Genomic DNA, 23,593 nt, shown 5'->3' with positions numbered 1-23,593 from the left:
CTAGTTTTTGATGCACCGCATAAAATGTTTGTGAGATGTAAGTACAGTATTCTATCAGCTGTCAAGTTAAAGGAGTGCAGACATTGTTATGTGAATCTCCATAAATACATCATCCATTCACTTTGTCTCTTATGAATCCTTTTACTCTCTCACATTCCACTTGTTGTTCCTATGTTGCTTCACCATATCCAACCATCTTCTTCATGGCCTTTTGTGCATCCCCCTACCCTTGGACTCACTCAGACATATAAATACCCTTTTCACAACCTTATTCAGGCACAGTCCTTCTTTATGGCCATATCGTTTAAAGATCAATTACAAGATGGAACTAAAATCTGTGTTCAGTATAGGATCAGATACTGTCAGACACAGAACTGGGGGAGAGGGGCATGAGGGCCTATGCCCATCCTATTTTCAGCAGACTAGTGATTACTTGTAATAAAAAAAACAATGTAGTTCACTAAAATGTATGAAATAAGTATCTTCATAAATATTATAAACAAAAATAATTTCAGTGGAAACAGGGATGCAGTAATAAATTTTTAGGAATTTAGCAATGATTCAACATGAATTCAAGGTAGTGGTCATTCAGCTGGGAGTCATGCCCCCACCCCCTCCTTTCCAGATTGATGAGTCTGGCCCTTTATCTTCTGACATGATCCCAAGTGAAAATCAATATTTATACCCTAGTCATCCACAGTAAATGAAATTTATTACAGTATTTAGTAACTATTTGTGGTAGGTGGGGGTGCCCATCATCCACTCACATAGTGTAATGGTACTCTATTTCAGGGTAGCTCTACACTGAGTGGCAAGCCAAGTGATTTCCTGTAAATCAGGAAATTATTAAATATGCAGGGTGGTAACCTTATAACCAGCCAACACGTGTTCCCTATGCATCAACAAGTGGGTTGGCAGAGGGTTAGTGCTCCTCTCTGGAAAACAACTAACTAAAACCCAAATAAGAAGCCTCAGACCAGGACTGACAAACAGGTGACGACCAAGGACCAAACAAAGGGCATGGTACAGATTGCAACATGGAATGTAAAGGGTGCGAATGATGAGGTGAACGAGAGATTGTCCAGGTGCTTGAGGGTGCAGAACTGGACATATGTGGATTAACTGAGACTACAGGATATGGAAAGGGTGTGAGTGTGAGGCAGTGGGAGTATGGATAGGGAATATGTGCGGGAGTAGGTGAGAATGAGACGGCAAAAGAGGGAGTATGTATCACTGTGTGCAAGAGATGGAAGGAGAATATAAGAGAGTATGGATCAGTTAGTTCATGGATCATGTGGGTGAGATTGAAAGTAGGATTACAAACATGAGTGACTGTGTGTGTATGCACCAACGCAAGACTGTGCAAGCAGAGTGAAAGAAGAGTTCTGGGCAAATGTACAAGCATGCATGGAAAAGTTTGAAAGGAATGAGAGAGTGTTTTTGATTGGAGATATAAATAGAAAAGTAGGGAATGTGAAGGTGGATGGAGTAATTGGTGAGTGGGGTGTGGTTGCAGAAGTGGATAATGGCAGTGCTTTAGTGGACATTTGTGCAGAAAGGGGATTAATGATAGCCAATACCCTCTTAAGGCACAAAATGACTCACAGGTATATTTACATCTCACAAGCATTTTATGGTGAGTGATGAGAATGGTGGGTGGTGAGCTGGATGAATGGAAGGCAATGGTTGAATGTGTGTGTGTGGATGACAGAATGAGGAGGTATGTAATGGATGAAAGAGCATTCAGAGGTTGGGGGAGTGGACTTTCTGACCACTGCTTGGTGGTGGTGAAAGTCAAGGTTCAAGTTCGATGGAGGAACAGGAGGAGGGATGGACATGAGGAAATTGTTCATACAAGGAGGGTTGAAAGTGTGCAAGAGGATGGGAAAAAGGTGGAATATAAGAATGAAGTGGAGGAGCGATTGGGTAAATATGATTTGAAGCAGATGGGGGAGGTGGAGGATGTGTGAAAGATATTCACAGAAGAAATCTGTGCAGCATGTGAGGTGGTGTGTGGAGTGAAGGAAAGATGAAAGGGGGTGCAAGGAACAGCATGGTAGAATGAAGAGGTGAGACAAGCTGTGGTGCAAAAGAAGAAAGCATATAGTGAGTGGATGGAAAGCTGAGGCATGGAGGAAGTTGAGATGGAAGCGAGTGTTCTATTTAGAAGATGAGAGAGGTGAAAAGGTTAGTAAGACAGAGTAAGAAGGGGGCGGATGAGGAATTTGGAAAGAATTTGAGTGTAAAGTGGAGGGAATGTAAGAAAATGTTCTGGAAAGAGGTAAAGAGCGTTAGACAAGGTGTTAAAGAGTTCAGTAGGGGAGTGAAGGATAAAAATGGTAGATTGCTAGTGGAGAAGGGAGGAAAAGTGAGCAGATGAAGACAACACTTTAAGGAATTGCTGAACATAGAGAATGAAAGTAATGCAAGTATCAGTGGCTAGGGAATGGCTGGGAGACAGAGGGATGTGAGAAGAGAGGAAGAAATCAATAGGATGGAAGTTGTGGAAGCAATGAACGTTAAACTTAGAGACTGAAAGTAATGCGAGTAAAAATGGCTGGGGAATGGCTGGGAGAAGGAGGAAGAGATCAGTAGGAAGTAGTGGAAGCAAAGAAGAATGTCAAAATGGAGAAAGCCCCAGAAATTGATGAAGTGTGTGGTGAAATGATGAAACATGGGGGAGATATACATGTAGTAGTAGAATGGATAGGGATGATTTGCTGATTGGCCTGGGAGGAAGGTTGAGTCTCAGAGAATAGAAAGTCAGGTATAATTATTCCCCTGTACAAAGGAAATAGGGAAAAACAAGAGTGTGATAATCATAGGGGCATTTGTCTTTTAAGTGTAAAAGGCAAAGTATGTGGTAGGATACTTATTGGCAGAGTTAGGGAAATAACAGAAGAAATAGCTGAAGAGGAACAGGGAGGTTTTAGGAAGGGAAGAGGTTGTGCAGATCAGATATTAATCCTTAGGTCTTTAGTGGAAAAGTTTTTAGAGAAGGGAAAGAAGCTGTAAGCTGCCTTCATGGATTTGGAGAAAGCATCTGACAGAGTGGATAGCTAAGGAAAGTGGAAAATATTAAGAATACATGGAGTAAACGGAAGTTGTTGAATGCTGTGAAGAGTATGTATGTGGGCGCTAAGGGTGCAATGCACATGAATAATGAACTGAGTGAATTTTTCTATCTGAAGGTTGGACTGAAACAGGGTTGTGTCATGTCTCCATGGCTGTTCAATCTGTATATGGATGGGGTCATAAAATAGATACAAGGTAGGGCAGTGGATAAAATGGTCTTTGAGAGAAATGAAGTCACTGAATGTACAGTGTGGCTGGATGATGAGGAAACAAGGGTTTAAGATAATTAAGGCATGCACAAAGACCACAAATATAAACCATTTACACCAAGAAATAAAACATACTTGGGTAATGTGATGCATAGGGATGAAAGTTTGAGGATGAAATGCTTGAAAGAGTACTTCAAGGATGAAAGGTTGCTGGTTCTTTGAAAGTAGCAATATGAAACAGGGAAGTGAGCATGGAAGTAAAATAGTAGTTGCATGATAGTATTGTGATACCAAATCTAACATATGGATGTGAAGCTTGGAACTTGTTGGAAGAACACAGTTAGTCAATAGTGAGTGCAGTGGAAATGAGTTATTCGAGAAAAGCATGTGGAGTTACATGGAGAGACAGACTGATAAATGAGGAAGTGAAGGAGCATTGTGGTGTGGATGTGAATGTGATAGAAAGCATTAGGAGAAATACACTGAAATGGTTTGGCCATGCGGAGAGGATGGAGAGCAAGAGACTAATGAGGAGAGTGTATATGAGTGAGATGGAAGGGGGGAGACAGAGGGGGAGACCGAGGATGAGATGGAGGGATGGAGTGCAGAGGTATGCGAGAGAGGGGGGGGTGATCCAGGGGGAGGACAGTGAAATGGCGGGGGACAGGGCGACATGGAGGAGATCTGTTTGTGGGCACCCCTTGCAGAACTGAGGCTTCTAGCAATAGATAGATAGATAGACAGGCAGATAGATACATAGATAGATAGACATAGAGATAGATAGATAGATAGACAGACAGACACATAGATAGATAGACAGATCGATAAACAGATAGATAGACAGATAGATAGGCAGATTGATAGATAGATGTAGCAACTAACATTAAGAAAAATATACTGCCTCAGTGACACCACAGAAGCCACTTAGATACATTGGGATAACTTATCAAGGAGATATATTATTTCATTTTTCAACACAGTATACCATTTTCCATGACTGGACGCACCTATTACACTTTTGATTTCCATACTTTGTGATAGGGTTACCTAGACCAAAAAACATGTAAGTCATGGGATTTTTTGTTTTTATACATATATTTCACTGCCAGACACTGCTTTTTGATCAGCTTTGTGATATTATTTTAATAGTTTTTAATAACACTGAAGTATACTATATTGTTTCAGTTCCTGATTCATAAAGAAGGATATGTGCTGATGCTGAGCTAAGGAATTCATGCATAAACTCATCTCCATAACTGATCTTTAGGTACACTCTTTTGCTTTTAAAAACACAAAACAAGGGTTTAAGATAATTAAGGAATGCACAAAGACCACAAATATAAACCATTTACACCAATGAAAAAAACACTCATCCAAATTACGGGCAATAAAAACATAAGAAGTACACAGTTCACTGTTTCAGCACATGATTATATAACTTCATGCTGTACCACCCCTACTGGAAATAAACAGAATACTGTCCTGTATATGGACAGCCTAGCAACATCTAAATACCTGAACAACATCCCTCCTCTCCCACCCAAAATCATACTTCACAAACACACAGACACATAGTCATTCCAAACCTCCAGCTGAAAGGCATCCACTACGAACCACCACTTTAAATCTATCCTTCAGAAACTACCCTACCCAAAAAGAAATGATTACAACTGGCCAGGTTATGATACAGCAGTCACCTTCTCTTACTGCAGTACCAACAAAAAATACAACAGATACAGTCCACATTGTTTCCACTACAGTGCACCCCTCTGCACCACAACATACTGTACTTACAGCACTCATCCCATGAACCTCACTATCACAATTCTTCAATATAGCCTCAATAAATGATCTCTGGAAGCACCCAGATGAAAAAATTGACTTCTTGAGGTCCACTCCATTCATGTCCAGATGAGACTGAAGTTACATCAACAACAACAACAACAACAATTCATCTCTGTGCCTCTTTCAAGCACCATCACTCTGCTCATCTGTAAATTTACTTTTAAAGTTTGTCTTTCACACACAGTATCAAAATTCAAAGTCAGACTCTGTAATTTCCACTTCACATTTGCTATTACCATTGCATCATCCGTAAAACACTTACTACTCATAATTTTCTCTCTTCAGAAACAATCCCTTACCAAATGTCCTCATCTTTTTCATTATTCCATTTATGTATGTATGCATTAAACAGACATGGTAACATGACACAACCCTGTTTCAGTCACACGGCTGAGGTGAGTCTCTCACTAAATGCACAATCCACTCTCACAGAGTCTTTTACTTCATAACACATACTCTGGATAGCTTTGAGTATGCAAACCTCTACCTCATAGGCATATACCTCTAGTAGCTTCCTCAATGTCTCCTGATCTACAGTATCAATTATGTTTTCCTCCAAATACATAAATGGTACAAGCAAAATTTAGGTCTACTTCTAAGAACTTCTCTGCCAGACATGTTTGCAGAAATATCTAGTCATCACATCTCTCGCCCTCCCTGAATTCACCCTGATCCTTCCTTACCAACTCGTCTGTAATTTCCTCCACCATCTCAATCAGTATTCTACCATACACCCATACATGCTCCCTACGTGTCAACAAGTGGGTTGGTGGAAGGTTAGTGCCCCTCCCCGTAAAACAAATAACTCAAAGTCAAATGGCCATCCCTTGCCAGATTGTGAAGTCTGGCATTAGATAGATAGATAGACCTGTATACACCTTTCCTTCCACAGTCAAGAAGCACATACCCAATGGATTTCACATGCTCTCCTATCACCCTTTCCCTCATACAGTGGTACTATTGTACCTTCTTTCAACTTTTCAGGCACCCTTCCTGATATTCTGGCTAATCTATACAGCTTCCAGGTCCAATCTCTTGCTATCTCCCCTCCCCAACTCAACATTCCTCCACCAACACTATCCACTCAATTTCACCACTCACATCATCCACTCCTGAAGCCTTTCCTGTCAGTAATTTTTTCTTTACTGCTGAAAGTACTTCTCTGCTGATCTCACTTTCCAATCTCATTCCTTCCTCAGGTCTAATCATCCTCCAGTTCGACATTACATCATTTCTTTCACATTCATCATTCATTGAGTGCATGAAATGTTCTCTCCATATCTCTAGCTTCTCACCTCTTTCCACTAACACCTTACCATCCATTCCCTTAAATCCTCTGTTACTCTCACCTCCACCTAAAATTTTCCACATGTCTTTCCAAAACAACCTTCTTATTTTCTTTCTATATGTACTGCCTGCCAAACTCCTCATTTACTATGTTTTATGTTCTCTTTAAAATGCTAATACAGTAGTAAATGGCAGTACTTGTATATGTAAATTACTGGCACTGTACTAAGAACCTGAATACACAGCTGTATGGGCAAAACTAGTACAGTACAGCACTGACTGCATGTGTGGTAAATCATGCATATATAAACACAACACCATTAACAATACTGTACAACAGTTACCTTAAAGATATCGTCAGCTGCTCTAAGACCTATAGGCTTGATGTCTGGTTTCACTTTGTCTGCCCTTTTGCCCTTCACACGCTGAACCTGTGGCAACAAGCAGTCCAGTTAGATTATGGATGGGCAATTATCAACTGAATAAATTAGGTAAAAACAGAATGAAAGGAAGAAGCAGAAAAAAACAAACAAACAAAGTGCTTTTTTTCTCTCTCTCTTCCTTGCTGTTCCCTAGGTCCAGTAATCCACCATGTACTGCACATAGCCCTAACCCATCACCTGGCATCTGACCACTAATCCTCACAACTTCTATTGTAATATTGTACAATGAGGATGTCACATTCAATTATACTGTTATGGTATTGGTGGGGGAGTTTACATGATGTATCAGTGGGGCCATATGAAAGAGAAGTGAGCATGGTGATATCAATTTCAAATCCAAAATTGTGGGCTGCTTTATATTACAATAAAATTGCAAATATAGATAATTCACAAGGGAATCCTCTTTGGGCTATTGCTAAAACAATTGATATAATGAAAATGGGTAAAGCTGAGGTTGTACCTGGTGTGCATGCCTAAAAGCTGAAAGTCTCTGAGGATATTGGAGTGAGATTAGCAACTGATTTGATAGATGCTGTTATACATGAATGCATGTGGCAAATAACCAGCTGAAGAGTGATTATGAATGTTTATAAGGCGAATGGTGAAGCTCTTGATCAAGATAACTAAAGGGACCTGAAAATGTTATATAAAATACTGTAGTGATAATCAAGGGAAGAGTACTGTAATGGATAATTAAGAAGAAAATGGATATTTATGAGAAGTTATTTGGTTTCACAAATTGCAGAGGAACTACTGAAGTAGTATGTATTGCTAGGCAACACCAGGAAAAGTTCTTGGGTATGAAAAGAGAAATGTGCAGTGCTTTTTTTTGTTGACTTGGAGAAAACTATTAACATGGTACCTAGAGAGGTGGTACAGTGGGCAATGATGAAACTGAGTGCTGAGGAGTGGATTGTCAGAGTAAGTGTGACAATGTTTGAGGATGCAACTACCTAAGTAAGAGTGAATGGTAGTCTCCATGATGAATCCTCAGTAAATGTTGGAGAACACCAGGGATCAATTCTTAGCCATTTGCTGTTTATGTTGTTTTACGGTAGGCACTGTCAAGTGGATTTAAGAACTGACTTTCCTTGAGAACTGTATGCCAGTGAGCTACTGATGACTGCACAGAATGAGGGGGAGATCACTGAGAGTTTAATATGGTGGAGAGATGGAGTGGAGTTACAGGAACTTAGAAACATTGTGGATAAAACAAAAATGATAATCACTTAAGTGGATGGTAGCACTGTGGTGACTGAGGGTGTGTGGCCAGGTTTGTATGGTGGGAGGGCACTGGGAACAATTCAGTCTTATGTACTGTCTGCAACAAATGAGTACACAAGAGGTTCAGTGGCATCAGAGGTATGCTGCAGGATGTGGCAGGCTTCGAGTGTGCTGTGTGTAGGGGTGAACAAGGAGAAAGGGCTGGACATGTCAGAACTGATTTGGTGGACATATCCCTTGAGTGTTTTGAGGAATTCGGCTACCTGCAAGGTGAAGTCTGTGCTGGAGGACAGAACTACTGTTAGAAGTGGATGGAAACTTTTACCTTTCCTTCTACAATGTCTGCTGCATGTGTGAAAAGTGTAATGGTTTATGGCTGTGAAACTTGAGCAATAAGGAGGAAGGACACACATATGTTTGTTGGTACAGAGATGAGAATGGTCAAATGGATGTATAATGCTTCCCTGAATGATAGAACTGCAAACTGCATAATCACAAATGAGCAGCTGGGATCTGAAGGCATTGATGATGTTATGCATAAGAGGAGACTGATTATTATTATTATTTTCTTTTGGTATAGGGAGGGCATGTGAAGAATATAAAGAATGATAGCTGGGTGAAAATATCTATCTATGGCTAGATGACTTAATCCTGAAAAACGTGGCTACGAACAATTAAAACATCTCCATCTCCATGGGGGAGGCAGTGGCTCAATCGGTAGAGAGGTGGCCTGCAGTCCTACCGGACCCAGGTTCAAATCCCCGCTGGGGCAGGGAACAGTTTCAGGATCTGAATTTCATAAAATCAGACTTTACTGATCTACCAGACGACCCACCGACATGTCATAAAAATACCTCCACTAATACCAATACACCAGTCCAGTATGAGACAGCCCTGGCATGTACTCAATATGGATGGTGGGTGTTGGCACCGAAGTGAAGACATGTTGAGGTGTATGGTATGTAGGGGGACTACTGGGCCTTGGGAGCAGGCTGTGAAGCCTATGCCCAAAGTAGGACACATAAAAAAAAAAAAAAATGTCATTCTGTCATCTGCCATCAGGTTGCTCTCTCTCCAGTCCACACTCTTTCATTCAATTAGTTTTCCACTCCAACCATCCATATTATCCTTGGTTTCCCCCTCCACATCACTCACATACACCCTCCTGGTCAATCTCTCACTAATGCTTTCTAGCACATTCACATCAACATCACAATGCTCCTTCACTTCCTCATTGGTCAGTTCATCTCTTCTTTTAGCTTCACAAGCTCTGTTTAAATAACTAATTTCCATTCCTCTCATTCAAGACTTGTATTTCTCCAAAAGAGTCCAAGCTTTACTTCAACATGTTAGAGGGGGGGGATTACAATACTATCATGTTCACTTCCCTATTCAGTACCACTGCTCTAGTGAATAAGGAGGGCAAAGCACCGAAAGGAAGATCTAAAAGACTTGGGATGAGGTCCTACAAAATGACTTCATTGTTAAGGGTTAAAACAGAGATGCTGCCAGAGACCAAGTAGCATGGACAGCTGCCACTAGGGTGAACAACACTGAACCATGTCACATGTATAAATATTTTCAAAAACAAAGTGAATGGATGAAACTGGGGCATTTTTATAAACAGTATTTTCAGAAATTGTGCTTGTAATAAAAGTCTGTGACACCTAACTTCTGTCTTACTTTAATTCCTACAGTGTATGATTATGAGAATTTTATTACCTCTGTAACAATAATTACTATAAACAGACAGCACACTCAAAGTGCAAAATGTCTGCTTACAGTACTTGGTCAAATAATGGAATCATATAGTTTATGGGTGAATAAGACCAAGCAATGTGCAGTCAAACAGTTAACTTTATTTATTTATTTATTTTTAAAACTATGTCCATAACTTCATGACTAGTTCATTCGGGATCTGAGAAGGTCTTTTGTACTGAATGTGTCGGAGACTGCCTCCATTAAATTCTTCCATGCCATAAAATGCCTTTATACTTCTTTGTTAATGACATTATTATTTTCAGCTTGGGAAAGACCTCTTTAGACTGAAGAAAAAACTAGTGATACAAACAAGGGCATCTGTGTTTGTATGTGCCTTCATATGTTGGAAAAAAATGCATAAAAAATCCGGGCAAACCTAGAAGTGTGAACTGAAGGGTTTAATAGAAAGGTGACACTGGTTTTATCCGATATTATAAACAGCTAAGGCCAGAAAGGAAAAGATGAATGAAATGATAAATTCTTGGGGAGTGCCAACTTTGGATGGAAACAGGGAGAACTGTATTTGACGCCTGTGCTGGAAAGAAGCTTTGTTGCATAAACACCTACCTTCCAGCAGGAGAGTATCCCACAAATGCAAGAAAACATGAAGAAATGAAGACTAAGAATGAGATGGAAGTGGAGGAGATGTGTGTTTCAGGTAAACCTAGGAAAGTGCAAATCAAAGGAGAGAGAGAGAGAGAGAGAGAGAGAGAGAGAGAGAGAGAGAGAGAGAGAGGGGGGGGGGGGAGGCTGATGGTCAGGCAGGGCAGGATGACAACATTCTGTGAAGATTGGAATTGTACAAGATGTAGCACTGGTGGTTGGAAATGAATTTCTTTTAAAAGTTTAGTATTTGTGCGTGCGTGCGTGCGTGCATGCGTGTGTGTGTGTGTGTGTGTGTGTGTGTGTGTGTGTGTGTGTGTGTGTGTGTGAGGGGGAGATTCAAACAAGGGAGGGGTGGGTGGAATGGTGTGAGTAGAATTGGTAAGAATGGTGGTGGTGCATGGCAGGTTAATGAATTGTGAAAATGAACATTGTAGGTTGGTTGGTATAGGGATGGAAATGGTCAGTTCGAAATTTTATGGATGAAAAAATAATGGCAAAAGCAACAACAGTAACAAAGTATGCATACTTCTTTTTTGTACAGTTGACGTCCCATGATACAGTTGATATTTATATAGATATAAAACTTGCATGACTTTTTATTACTGTATTTGATATTCAAACAGTTCTGTGCAAGAAAGTGTTAGAAGATAATCTGACCCAATAAGATCAAGATGTTTACTGATGCACATTGCACAGTACATGTTTTATGTCAAGAAGAAATTTAGCAGCTTTATAAACGATAAAAACAACAAAGTCTGCTATGATAAATCAAAGATGACTCACCCCAGCACCTGTTTTAATAGATATAGAGACATGGATGAAGAGTGTCGCAGAGTCCATTGGTTCCCCCATACTGGACAGCAGCCGCACATGCCGGTAGCCTTGGGTCGAAGGTGGATAAACCAAAATAGGTCAAAGCAGGTTTGCAAAGGACAAAATAAAACACTTTAAAAATAGGATACAGTTCAAGTGTTTGATTATACATGATTTTGCAGAAATAATATAACTTCAAAATACAATGCTTCAGAATTTCATGGTGTACATCTTTTGCCATACAGACTGTGTGCATTATTTGGATGAAAACCCAGGTACAATATACCGTTACTGTAATACAGTATAGAATCTACCTGTACATTAATTCTGAAACTAAACATATCCTAATGAATACATAAAACACAAAGATTTCTAGTCGTTAAACCATAAAAGTGGAGTAGTGAAGCTATAGTAAAAGCAACTTATCTCAAAATATTTTCAAAGTTCTACTGACAAGAACTTGTCTGTGGCAAAGGAGGAGGTCATGCACCTAGCTGGAGATGTAGAATACTTTCTTCAGTTATGAGGAAATAGTGTGAGCCAAGATAAATGCACTAAAGTTTCAATCTTGCCAGGTATGAATGTCTCATCTCTTGCTCACCTGTTTGGATGCAGTCAAGGGGGATGGTGCACTGACCCACAAAGTCATCACCAATAAAATCATCATCCAGGACTACAAATCGCACCAAGGCCAACTCAGGTAAGGTGATATGGAACTCAAAGCTTTCATCAAATATTGGGAAGCTGCTGTCATTGCTTACAGTTCGTGTCTTGGCCTCTGGTGACATAGACAAGCGAATACAATATTAGGGTTCATGACTGGAAAGGCTTTAATTCAAAGACTGAGTTGAGGGTTATAAAAGGAAATGCACTGATTCACTGTACAATCTGCAGACAGAGATAACACTGTGCTACAAGAAATGACGTTTGGATTATAAGACACATATTACAAGACTCAAGTGAAAAGACCTGTGTTAGATCATTAAGACACAGGGGTGAAAGAACTTGGGGAAAAGGTTCTCTGCTTAAAACTAGGCACATCTGAGGAAATTATCCTTGACTCACCAGTACAATCAGCTGGAATTCCAAATATCTGAATAACAACATACGGGTCAATAAAGCTGGCTTTTGTTGCCGTGGAACCACGAGGCTTTGGAAGACACTGGCCGCTGATCACCTGAATGAATAGGGAAATTATGATGAAACTACTGCTAACTTGTGCAGACTGATTCAAATTCAATTCTGGGTGGTATTGGATGATAAATACGGTATAGTTAGACACTGAACCAAAGATACAACTTCCCATTTCATTCATTTTCTGGCACACAGTACTGTAAAGTTAGTAAAGCAGCCTACTGATTTCTCTTTTACCTTGTCATGCTTGTCATGCCCATTGTGAGCCTCGGACTAAATTGCAGCCTCTTACTAAGCATTCTCCCATTTCATCTCTACCAAACTCTCAGTCTTCTTTAATCCAAGGCAGATAAGAATTCACTCAGCCAATACTGTATCAGGTAATGCATATCTTCCAAAAGAAAAAAATACAGTTATGTCTCCTTGAACATAAGACTCCTTCCTTGCCATACATTCAAAACTTTTCTCACCTTTATTTTGAGGAGCTGAGGGGCCACACCAGGTATGGTGTCACGAGAGTGAGCTGAGAAGAGCGAGATGTGTTCTCTCATAACAGCTGGCTTCAGCAAGTACCCACATCCACCATTAGCCCGGAACCTGCCCTCATACACATCCATCATTTGTCCTGGTGTCTGGAAATTAAGAGCCACTACGGGAAAGAGGAGGGAAAAAGCAGGGTTAATTATATATTAATGAATATAATATACAGGCAAAAAATATATATCTGAAAGAAAAACGGGTTCTGTACAAACTAACAAGACATCAGAATAGCAATAAAAAATCCTCACAAATGAACAACTACACTCAAACAGATATACATACAGGAAAATGATGTTTCCTCTTAAGGAATCCCAGTACTGGGGTTGGCTATGGTACAGCTGATGTTTTCCAGGGACTGAAAGCTTAGCCAAGTGTCAAAACCAACTACAGTAATTACTTCTCAACAGCTGCAGAAAGATGTTTGGAAAAAAAGATATCTAAGATGTGTAATAAAATCTGTGACAATGTAAAGAGTTTCAGATTGGACTCTGACTGTAGAGTCTTTACCTGTAGGTGAATGTTTCTTGCCAACGAGTGATGATTATGTACCTAGTTGCCAAATGTAAAGCCACACTTCACTGTCATGGTAGTACCTCCCAGTACCTCCCAGAGTCGACAGTAGTTATCCATTGATTATCTATACCCGCCACCAAACAACCTGTCTCATAGGCCCCACACAGAGAGTGGGAGGCTACAGACCAAAGGCCAGGACTCCAGGAAGGGGATGGGGCTTAAGAGACAAGTTGCCTGGTGGCAGATCAGTCTCTCCCATTCTGTACAGGTACAGTATTGTAAACTACAAAATCACAATGAGCTCATGTGTACAATTACTCAACAAAGTTCACAACTCACCCATCTGACATCCGGCATTCCAGAAGTCCTGAGGGTTGTAGTTGGAAGAGTCTACCCTGGATGAGTTGGGATAGACGCGAGTGAGGTACTTCTTGTTGTGGTTGACCAGTTCCTCAGGACAGGTCAGGGCTAGTTTGGCTGCAGTTGATTCACTAAGACTACTCATCTCGCTTGCATCATCTGAGCACCATTAAGAAAGGAGGCTTTTTAAGATAATGGGAAAATTGTCAAGAATATCTGTTACATGTAAAGGGGTGTAGAAAGAAGTAGAAAAGTGATGAATACGAAAATATGAGTGAATGAGGCCAGGAAAAGAATATAGGATGTTGGGATGAGGAAAGAAATGACAGGGAGTTTAACGGCACTGCATTCAAACAACTTTTGGGACCAGTACCTTTTGCATGACCATGTCAGTCAAAAAGTAAAAATGGATGTAGGTCACATCCTTCATAGAATAGGTAAGTGATGGGCAACCAGGACAACAGAGTGGTAACCTAGAGATGGTGTTGTTGTTGTTGAGTAACCCTGGTCAATCAGGCCATTAACTGCAGGCAGACAACCACCCACACAGTGAACTCTTGTGGAGTGAATTGATGTTCCCTTGTGGAAAATGATGCCTCACCACAGCAAGGCACAGGGAAAAGCATGGAGGTTTGGTTCCTATATGGATGCTGAATATGTGTCAATCCACCAAGTTAACAGGGGCACCATAGTAGGCTCCACATTAACCCCATAATGCCTAATTGCATCAATTGATGCGATGAGAATTTTATGCCAAATTGCCTAATCGCAGCAATGGAGTGGGGCCTGTAAGAAACTGTGCAGCACATCCTCTGCCCCTATTATGATGTACATAGCTTCAGGCCAATGAGAACTCGCCCCTGAGGTGGTGTGAGGGGGGGGATCGGACCAACCCAGGGGGTGGGGGGGCACCCCCTCTCTGAGCCACCTCCGTGCCACCCTCTACCCTACTCCCTCATTCCCTCCTTGTCCCCCATCACCCTCCCACCCCTCCATGCACCTGCATCTCTCCTCCCACCACCACCTGTGTCCCTTCCCACCCACTCTCGCCCCTCCTCCCACACTGCTAGCCTTGTGTCCCCCCTGAACTCCACCCCATCCCTCCTTCCATGTCCCTCACTACTCCCCACCCCCCCTACAGACCTCTGAGAGGTATCAGGCCACCAAGATGTTACAGAACACACAGAAGTGCTTTCTTTTCATGCGAAAAGTTGGTCATTTTTCCAATTCCCGTACCTACAGGCTTACTCCCCACAGCCTACTTTATCTCCCCACAGCTTAGTAATCTCCCCACACCTACATACACCTGTTTTCGTGGCTGGTGTGACAGAACACTTTGAAATGACCTGTTTCAATAAGAAAAATAAGTAGTTATCAAAATTTTTATGTTTAGATTGTTTTCGAGGGGTAACTATTATAAATTTTTGTGAACTTTGATGCGCGATTGTGTGGTAACCATTAGGCCTACAGGGATGTGGACTGCGTTGTCATATGTGTAAATTCTTCCTCTTTAGCCAGAACACAATCAATTTGCCCTTGGTGAAAGCTGACGAAACCCCCCGGGAATTGTGCCGGGGGGGGGGGGGATGGTTTCCTGGGAGTGAAAGAAAGTGGCAGACAGAGAACAAGATGGTGAGATGAGAGTTGGAGATTCACTGGAATTGGGTTCATAGTTTTTAAGCAGCAGTGCCATCTCTGACGATGTTTTGGGCCACTGGAAAGAGTTTTTAGGCAAGCACATATTCAGTTATGAATGCTGGGGCTACTTTGGGGGAGTGTCAATTAGTCATGGATTTTTACTAGTTGCCAACAATGACTTGCTGGCTAACGCACTCAGTTACCATGTCCATTCACTTTCTTCTTGGCCTATGATGTCTCCTTCCACCTTCATTCTTACTCACATAATATTTCTCTTTCACATCCATTCGCTCCATATGACCATGTCGTCTCAGCACAGTATGTTCTCTTTAATTTTATTACAGTATAAATAGACTTCTCATCTCTCTCCTCCCTCTCTCTCTCTCTCTCAACTCACGTCTAGTCTTAGATGTCTGTATGTCTGTGAAGCGAGCCCGATGAAGTGAAATGAGTGAGGACAGTTCTCGACACAGCCTTATCTTCTTGGGGTTGTTGTTCCTCTTGGTCTCACCCCCCTCATCCTCATCTGAGACTTCACCCTCTTCCAAGTCCTCTCGGGGCAGTTTCTTTCCCTGTGGAGGAGGGGTGGTGAGAGGGGAAGAAAAGGTGGCAATGGAAAGAACAATATATAAATATGAGTAAAAGGGAAAGGAGGAAAGGAGGTGCATTTGGGGAAGAAGGTAGAGGATTAACTGGAAGAGCTGAATTTATTAAGTTGACTGCACCTATATATATTTTTCAAATAAAGAATTCTGGTGTACACCTCTTTTTAACCATTTTCTACAGGAATTTTTCAATTTGCAAAATGCAGCTGCTGCTCCATTTTAGTTGCCACTTAATGTACATAGTGGGATCTATGAATATGTAACAGGATTCCACCTCTAACTTCTTTAAAACTGACTTGCATGTATACTCTACAAGCTACACTCAGATGCAATAATCAGTATCTCCCTCCCATCCTCAAAAGACAAAACCAGGGCCAATAAACAATCCATTCACTTTATGGCAAAGCAAACAATAAAAGAGGGTTAGTTCATGGTGAAATGATGAGGGGAATTGGGAGGACAAATATTACTTCCTCATAGCTCTGTCTGCTGGAGGAATAATGAATGCTGCTTCTGTCTGTACCAACAATCTCTTAGGGCTCTGCTACATTACTCAAAATCCAACATAATACAGTATACACTACTGTAGGTCCCAACAATACTTACAGCATTATTATTATTATTTTTGTGTCACACTTAAATTTTTATCATTATCACAATGATAGCATTTTGATTTTTATAGGCAAATACCAATTTCATACAACATACGAGAGTGCCCTTAAGGAGTTAAGGAAGGCAGTGTACTGGTATATAGCAACCCTTCCAGTCTGAAAAAGCTTTCTTACGCTAAATTAAACAGTTTGGAGACAGTAAAAATGAAATTAATATCATGTTTAAGGGTTCAAGAGGTTAAGTCTTGTTTCTTGGTCACAGCTTTCTCTTCCACTCCTACAGTGGTGGATAAATCCAATGAGTATCCCTAACTGTGTCACTCACTCACTCACTCACTCATTCACTCACTCACTTCCTCACTCACTGAACATTTTTGACGGATGAAACCTTGCATGCTGCAAATGTATAGCTTTATAACTGTCACAATTATGGAGGATATTCAGGGGTGAAGATATTGATGATGCGCTTGATTTGCATCTGGGATGTTTCAATGGGTTGTTTCCAGTGACAAAAGACATGTTTCAGGATGTGCTGGGGTGGTGGTATGTTGGGTATCACACGCACTACCACAATACTACAATTCTCACATTACCATCCCTCACTACCACACCCTGTTCCCACACTACCATACTCCTCACACTACCACACTACCACACCCCTCACAATACCACTGCTCACTTTACCACATCTTCCACATTACTTCACCCTTTGCACTGCCACACTCCCACACCTCTCACACTACCACACCTCCCACATTACCTCACCCTTTGCACTGCCACACTATCACATCCCTCACACAACCACACTTCTCACAGTACAATATCCCATACACTACCACACTACTGCACCCCTGCATACTATCACACTCTTCACAGTACCACAGCTATCATACTACCACACCCCTCATACTATACCACATCCTTCATACTAACACACTACCACACCCCACACACTATCACACTCCCCACGCTACCACTTCCCTCACAATCACACCCCTCACACTACCTCACTCCTCATACTAACACACTACCACATTCCTCACAGTCACACCCCTTACTGCCACACCTCTCACACTATCATCCTACCATATCCCACATACTACCACAACCCTCACACAGCCACACTCCTCACACTATCTTACTACCACATCCCTCACACTGTCACACTACTACACTCCTCACACTATCATACTACCACTTCCCTCACACTGTCATACTACTACACTCCTCACACTATCATACTACCACATCCCTCACACTGTCACACTTCCACACTCCTCACACTATCATACTACCACATCCCTCACACTGTCACACTACTGCACTCCTCACACTATCATACTACCACATCCCTCACACTGTCCCACTACTACACTTCCACACTCCTCACACCATCATACTACCACATCCCTAGCACTACTGCACTACCACAACCCTATCACTACCACACTACCACACTCCTTATACAGTACTACCAAATTACCACACCCCCCTCACACTACCACACTCCTTATACTACCACAACCTTCACACCACCACACTCTTAACACAACCAACCTTCCAAACCCCATACTAACACAGTACCACACCCCTCCCACTATCACACCACCAGACCCCTCACATTACCTCATCCCTCGCACTGTCACACTACCACGCCATTCACACTACCACAGCTCTCACACTACCATGTTACCACAGCCCTCACACTACCACACCCTCAGGCCAGATAAATAATTAGGGCGGATGGGGAAATTAAGTTGACATGGAAATTTGCCCGGGTAGTCGATGCAGAACTGTCAGCTTGCCTGCCTGCCTGCCTGCCTGCCTGCCTGCTTGTCTGCCTGCCTACCTGCCTGCCTGCCTGCCTGCTTGTCTGCCTGCCTACCTGCCTGCCTGCCTGCCTACCTTCCATCCTCCTTGCCTGTTTGCTTGTCAGCCTGTCTACCTACTAACCTTCCTGCCTTAATGTCTGCTTTCCCCACCATGTCTCTGAGCTTGTCTGCCCGGCCTCTTCTCTGCCTTCTGTCGTACTTGGTTTCCTGCCCATTGACCTGTCTACCTACCTACCTGCTTGCTCCTCACTTCCCTGGTCTTGCCTTTTGCCATCAACTGTGATTTAGTTCTTACTTCCCTGCAGGCCTTCTCACCTGCCTACTGATCTGCATGCGTTTTCCTGAAATACTTGTCTGTGCTCACTTTCCTGCCCCTCCTCCATCTCCTCTGTCTGTCTGTCCTATTTTTTGTCTGCATCTCTTTCTATTTGAACCTGCTTTCTTAGTACACCTTCCTAGTTTGTAATCGTTTCCTAGTCTGTTTATTTTTTCTGCTGCTCTACCTGGTTCCAACGTAGCTCTCTCTCTCTCTCTCTCAACTTTTCCTTGCCATCCATTTGCTTGGGGTTTCTTTTCTCATACGAGTGGCCTGCATACTTTTTTTTTTTTTTTAATTCTTGCTTCCCTTTATTATTTCCTGGTACCCTTTTTATTTCTTGCTTGTTTTTATATTTTTGCCTACTATATCAATTTTTCCCTACTTTTATTATTCCTTACTGAATTTTATCATTCCATCCGTAAGTTCTCATTTCCTGCCTACCTTTATCATTCCTTGCCTGATATTATCCCTGCCGGAGTACTTTTCTAATTTCTTTCTTACTTTTCTCACTTCTTGTCTATTTTTCAAATTTCCTACATTTTTTTTTTTTCACTTTCTGAATTTTTTAAAAAAATTTCCTGTTTACTCTTCATATTTCTGGTCTAGCCATTTCCTGCCTGTTATTCTATTTTGCTTCATATTTTACTGATCTACTGCTTACCTTTCTGCATGCATACTTGGATTCCGCACTTGACTCTTCCTACCTACCTGTACTCCTGCCTACACTCCTGTCTGCCTGCATACTTTCTCTTCATGGAACTGCTTCCCCTCTCTTCCATCAGTCTGAATATGTTCGAACCTGTACCCCACAGACACAAGACTGTTCGAGTGACTATACTGTACGTAAAAGATAAATGAACAGACGAGGAACATCAAAAAAGAACTTTTCATGGTAACTTTCAAAATGTAGTATATGATCACTGTTACACTCACAAATTAAGTGTGATGCGAAATCGTTACTCAGCATCCTTTACGTTGTTCATTCATTTATTTATTTTTTTTTACATGGACCATAAACCTGGTTACAAACAAACGTTTGTTTAATAAATTCCATACAATAAATAAGTATTCTATCGGCCAAAAAATAGATATCCCTATTAGTACTGACATGATTTTGTGGCTAAGTACAAGTTTTTAAAATTTTCCTCATAAATCATTTTCTTAGCCAAGTAAGTCTTTCTTCTGTTATCGCAACAGAATATACGGTAAGAAGAGAAACATGGGTCTTTAGGGCGCCCCTCTCCTCAGGGAACGACCGCCCTCCTGATGCTTCATCTGGATCCGCCGATGCTGCTGCCTGTATGCCTACCCAGTTGCTTCCCTTCCTGTCTGCCTGCTTGACCACCCTGCTCACTTGCCTGCCTCTGCCTGCTTAACAACCTGCCTGCCTGTTCCTGATTCACTACCTGAATGCCTGTGCTTGTTTCACAACCTGACTGCCTGTGACTGCTTCACAAACTGCCTCATTACCGGCCTGCCTGTGCTTGTCTCATTACCTGCTTCCCTGTGTCTGTCTCACTACCAGCCTACCTGTGCTTGTCTCATCACCTGCCTGCCTCCGTCTGCCCCACTACCTGTTTGTTTGTGTCTGCTTCACTACTTGCCTGTCTGTCTGTCCCTGCCTCACCTCCTTCTTGACTGTGCCTGTGACTGCCTGCCTATGCCTCACTACCTGCCTGCCTGTGCCTGAAACACTATCTGCTGCCTGTGCTGCCTCACTACCGTCCTCCCTGCGCCTGCCTCACAACCGTCCTGCCTGTGCCTGCCTCACTACTGTCCTGCCTGTGGCTGCCTCACTACCATTCTGCCTGTGCCTGCCTCACTACCGCCATCCTGCCAATACCTGCTCACTACCTGCCTGCCTGTGCCTGCCTCACCACTTGCCTGCTTGTGCCTGCTTCACTTCCTTCCTGTCTGTGCCTCACTACCTTCCTGCTCGTGCCTGCCTCATGCCTTGCCTCTCTGCCCTTCCGCCTCTACGTGTCCCTGCCAATTACTGTCCTGATTGCCTGCCTTCCTGCCTGCTTGTGTCGCTCCTTCATTATTTGTTTGTGTGCTTGTGTGCTTGCCTCTCTGTGTGTATGTGTCTTTGTTTCAGTGTTTCAGTATGTGTAACCTAAGCCTACACTACTAAACTCTTTTTACTTAAATTGGACTAAAACTGCGATCTCTCCATCTTGAATACTGATATAGCAACAGGTTAAAATTCAGTATGACGAAAGTCACGGAGAGTAGCCATGGAAAGGATATACAGCCATATTTTTTTTCTTTTTTCTGCAATTGAGGTAATAAGCTGCGAAAAAGGACAAAAATCTGGGCCAATCACTTCAGTACACCACTGTCAACATCACTACCACGCTAACGCAATTTCCATCATGATTACTTACAGTATTTCATTATCCACGACCAACATCATCACCATCATCACCATCAGCACTTACACTATCTAACTTCACCATGATATGCCTTTTAACCTCCTCTCTCTCTCTCTCTCTCTTGTCCTGCCTAAAGAGAGTCAAATAAAGAACAGCCAGAATTAAACCCGGTCTTATCTCTATGCTTGCACACTGCGTCTGAATTGCTGGCATCGTAGGCAGGGGAAAAAACAGAGTGACTGTTCCAGAGTTGACTTGTTTTGTACGTTATCAACAATCACTACCACTGCCACCCTCACCACCAATCAGCATCATTATCACCACTTACATCCACCATCACCGCCGTCACTAACTACACCAGTACTACTATTAATCAACAACTGCCCCCACCACCTTCATCACCACTCCTTATCTCTGCTCGTCACCTCCGTAACCAGCAACAGTCATCACCATCATCATCATCACCATCACTACTCACTACCAGTATCACTATTCATCATTAACATCACGATTACTCAATATAAACATCCTCCTCCTTACCACCACTGCCACTACTGAAATCACTCATTACTTCCGTCTTCATAAAAGTCACCGCCATTTACATCTACCCAGGAGCCAAACCTCCACATATTTCCCCGAACCTCGCCGTGGGAAGGACCCTGGTGCGACCCTGATGAGGCGTTGTGGGGCACCGGCTCCCTACATGATGTATATACTGTACTGTATCTGTGGTTGACCTGTGTTCGACAGATTTGCTCGGCCAGGGAGACTGGGGTTAAGCAACAACAACAACAACAACACTCATCACCATCACCTTCACTAGCATTACCATCACACCCATTCATCACCACCTCTGCCACCACCAGCTTTCATCACCAACTACGTCACCACTTAGTACCGCCTTCATCATCACTCACCAAGATCACTGTCACTATCACTTACCACCACCACCATCACTCGTCACCACCACTCATCACGATTCATCATCCCCACCAACACCACCATTCATCACGACTCATCAAAACCACACACCACCAACATCACCACCATTCATCACCACTCATCGCCACCACTAACTACGACTCAGCACCACCATTCACCACCACCATCACCAATACTCATCACCACCACTCAACATTACCACTTCCACCCCAGCTGCACAGCGGGGGCAACTGGGAAGGACAAGTGGACCAGCCACGTATTTTTAGTCGGCGGTGGAGGCAGAGGTGGAGAGGTGATGAGAGGAGTGGACGAGAGGGAGGGGAGAAGAGAGGAAAGGAAGGAGGTGGAGAGAGGAGTGGCAGAGAGGGGGGGAAGAGTGGAAGAGAGGGAAGTGGGGGAATTGGAGAGGGATGGAGTGGCAAGTAGAAAGGGGAGAGAAGGAAGGACTGGATGAGGGAGGAAAGAAGGATGACTATAAGAAAGAAGAGAGGGGAAACAAACGAAAGAGCTGATTTAATATGTACTTTTCTGGAAGAAGAAGAAGAAGAAGACGAAGAAGAAGAAGGAGGAGGAGGAGGAGGAGGAGGAAGAAGAGAGAGAGAGAGAGAGAGAGAGAGAGAGAGAGAGAGAGAGAGAGAGAGAATCCACGCAAACCCTACGTGCCACCAAAATTCAGTACACTGTATTATCCCACACTTCCTCCACATTCTTCCCTCCAACTGATTCCTACCCCCACTTCTTCCACTTCATTCCTCCTCCAACTTCCTCCATTTTCCACCTCACCCCTCCTCCACTTCCTTTCATCCTTCCATCTCCCCTTCCTTCATTTCCTTCCTTCCCTCCACTTCACCCGCTCTTCCACTCTCCTCCTTCCCTCCACCTCACTCCTCCTCCACTTCCCGCCTTCCCTCCCCTTCCCTTTTCCACTTCACTCTTCCACCTCCTTCCCTCCACCACACCCCTCCTCCACTTCTCTCCATTCCTTCACTTCATCCCTCCTGCATTTCCCCCTTCCTTCCTATTATCTACCCGTGTACTGTCCTTCCTTTAACTTCGTCCCTCTTCCATTTCTTTCTTCCTTTCCTCCATATTTTTTGTTTTTCACTCTAATCCTCAATGTCTTTCATTTCCTCCACCCTCTCATTTCTTTCCATCCACCTCTCCACTCCTTCCTTTCTTCCTTGATTGTATAAATCGTCTGGAGATAGCGAGAATAAAGCAGGTATTAAGCCAGAGGAATGATGGAGTTAAACACAATGATGACAGTGTGATTTTGCAAACAGAGCTAATTTTAAGTTTAGATCTTTTACATGTTGCCAGACCCACAGGAGCGGCCCTAACCAGTGTGTGTCCCTAACTATGTCATTCACTCACTCATTCACTGTCTGAATCACTGTACCCTTTTGAAGAATGGAATCGGGTGAGTTGTAGCCGATGAGATTTATGAGCGTCACAATCATG

The 23,593-nt window shown here is 42.6% G+C and overlaps 1 protein-coding gene across 4 annotated transcripts in view; it reads right to left on the bottom strand.

The window, feature by feature from the left end:
- Nucleotides 1-23,593, bottom strand: part of LOC145405374 (inactive phospholipase C-like protein 1) — a 454,317-nt gene that overhangs the window by 13,274 nt on the left and 417,450 nt on the right. For all 4 annotated transcript variants that reach the window (XM_080276781.1, XM_080276782.1, XM_080276779.1 and 1 more), the window contains exons 12-18: nt 15,846-16,020; nt 13,790-13,969; nt 12,868-13,046; nt 12,329-12,440; nt 11,865-12,041; nt 11,234-11,331; nt 6,761-6,847 (exon numbers count right to left, since the gene is read on the bottom strand). In XM_080276781.1, coding sequence (XP_080132907.1) covers nt 6,761-6,847; nt 11,234-11,331; nt 11,865-12,041; nt 12,329-12,440; nt 12,868-13,046; nt 13,790-13,969; nt 15,846-16,020 — 1,008 coding nt within the window. The remainder of the gene's footprint in view (nt 1-6,760; nt 6,848-11,233; nt 11,332-11,864; nt 12,042-12,328; nt 12,441-12,867; nt 13,047-13,789; nt 13,970-15,845; nt 16,021-23,593) is intronic.

Source organism: Coenobita brevimanus, chromosome 66 (assembly GCF_032717465.1).
Source record: "Coenobita brevimanus isolate Jiangsu-jjx chromosome 66, ASM3271746v2, whole genome shotgun sequence".
NCBI lineage: Eukaryota > Metazoa > Arthropoda > Malacostraca > Decapoda > Coenobitidae > Coenobita > Coenobita brevimanus.
Note: the sequence above shows the minus strand (reverse complement) of the source record. Positions and strands in the feature narration are given on the sequence as shown.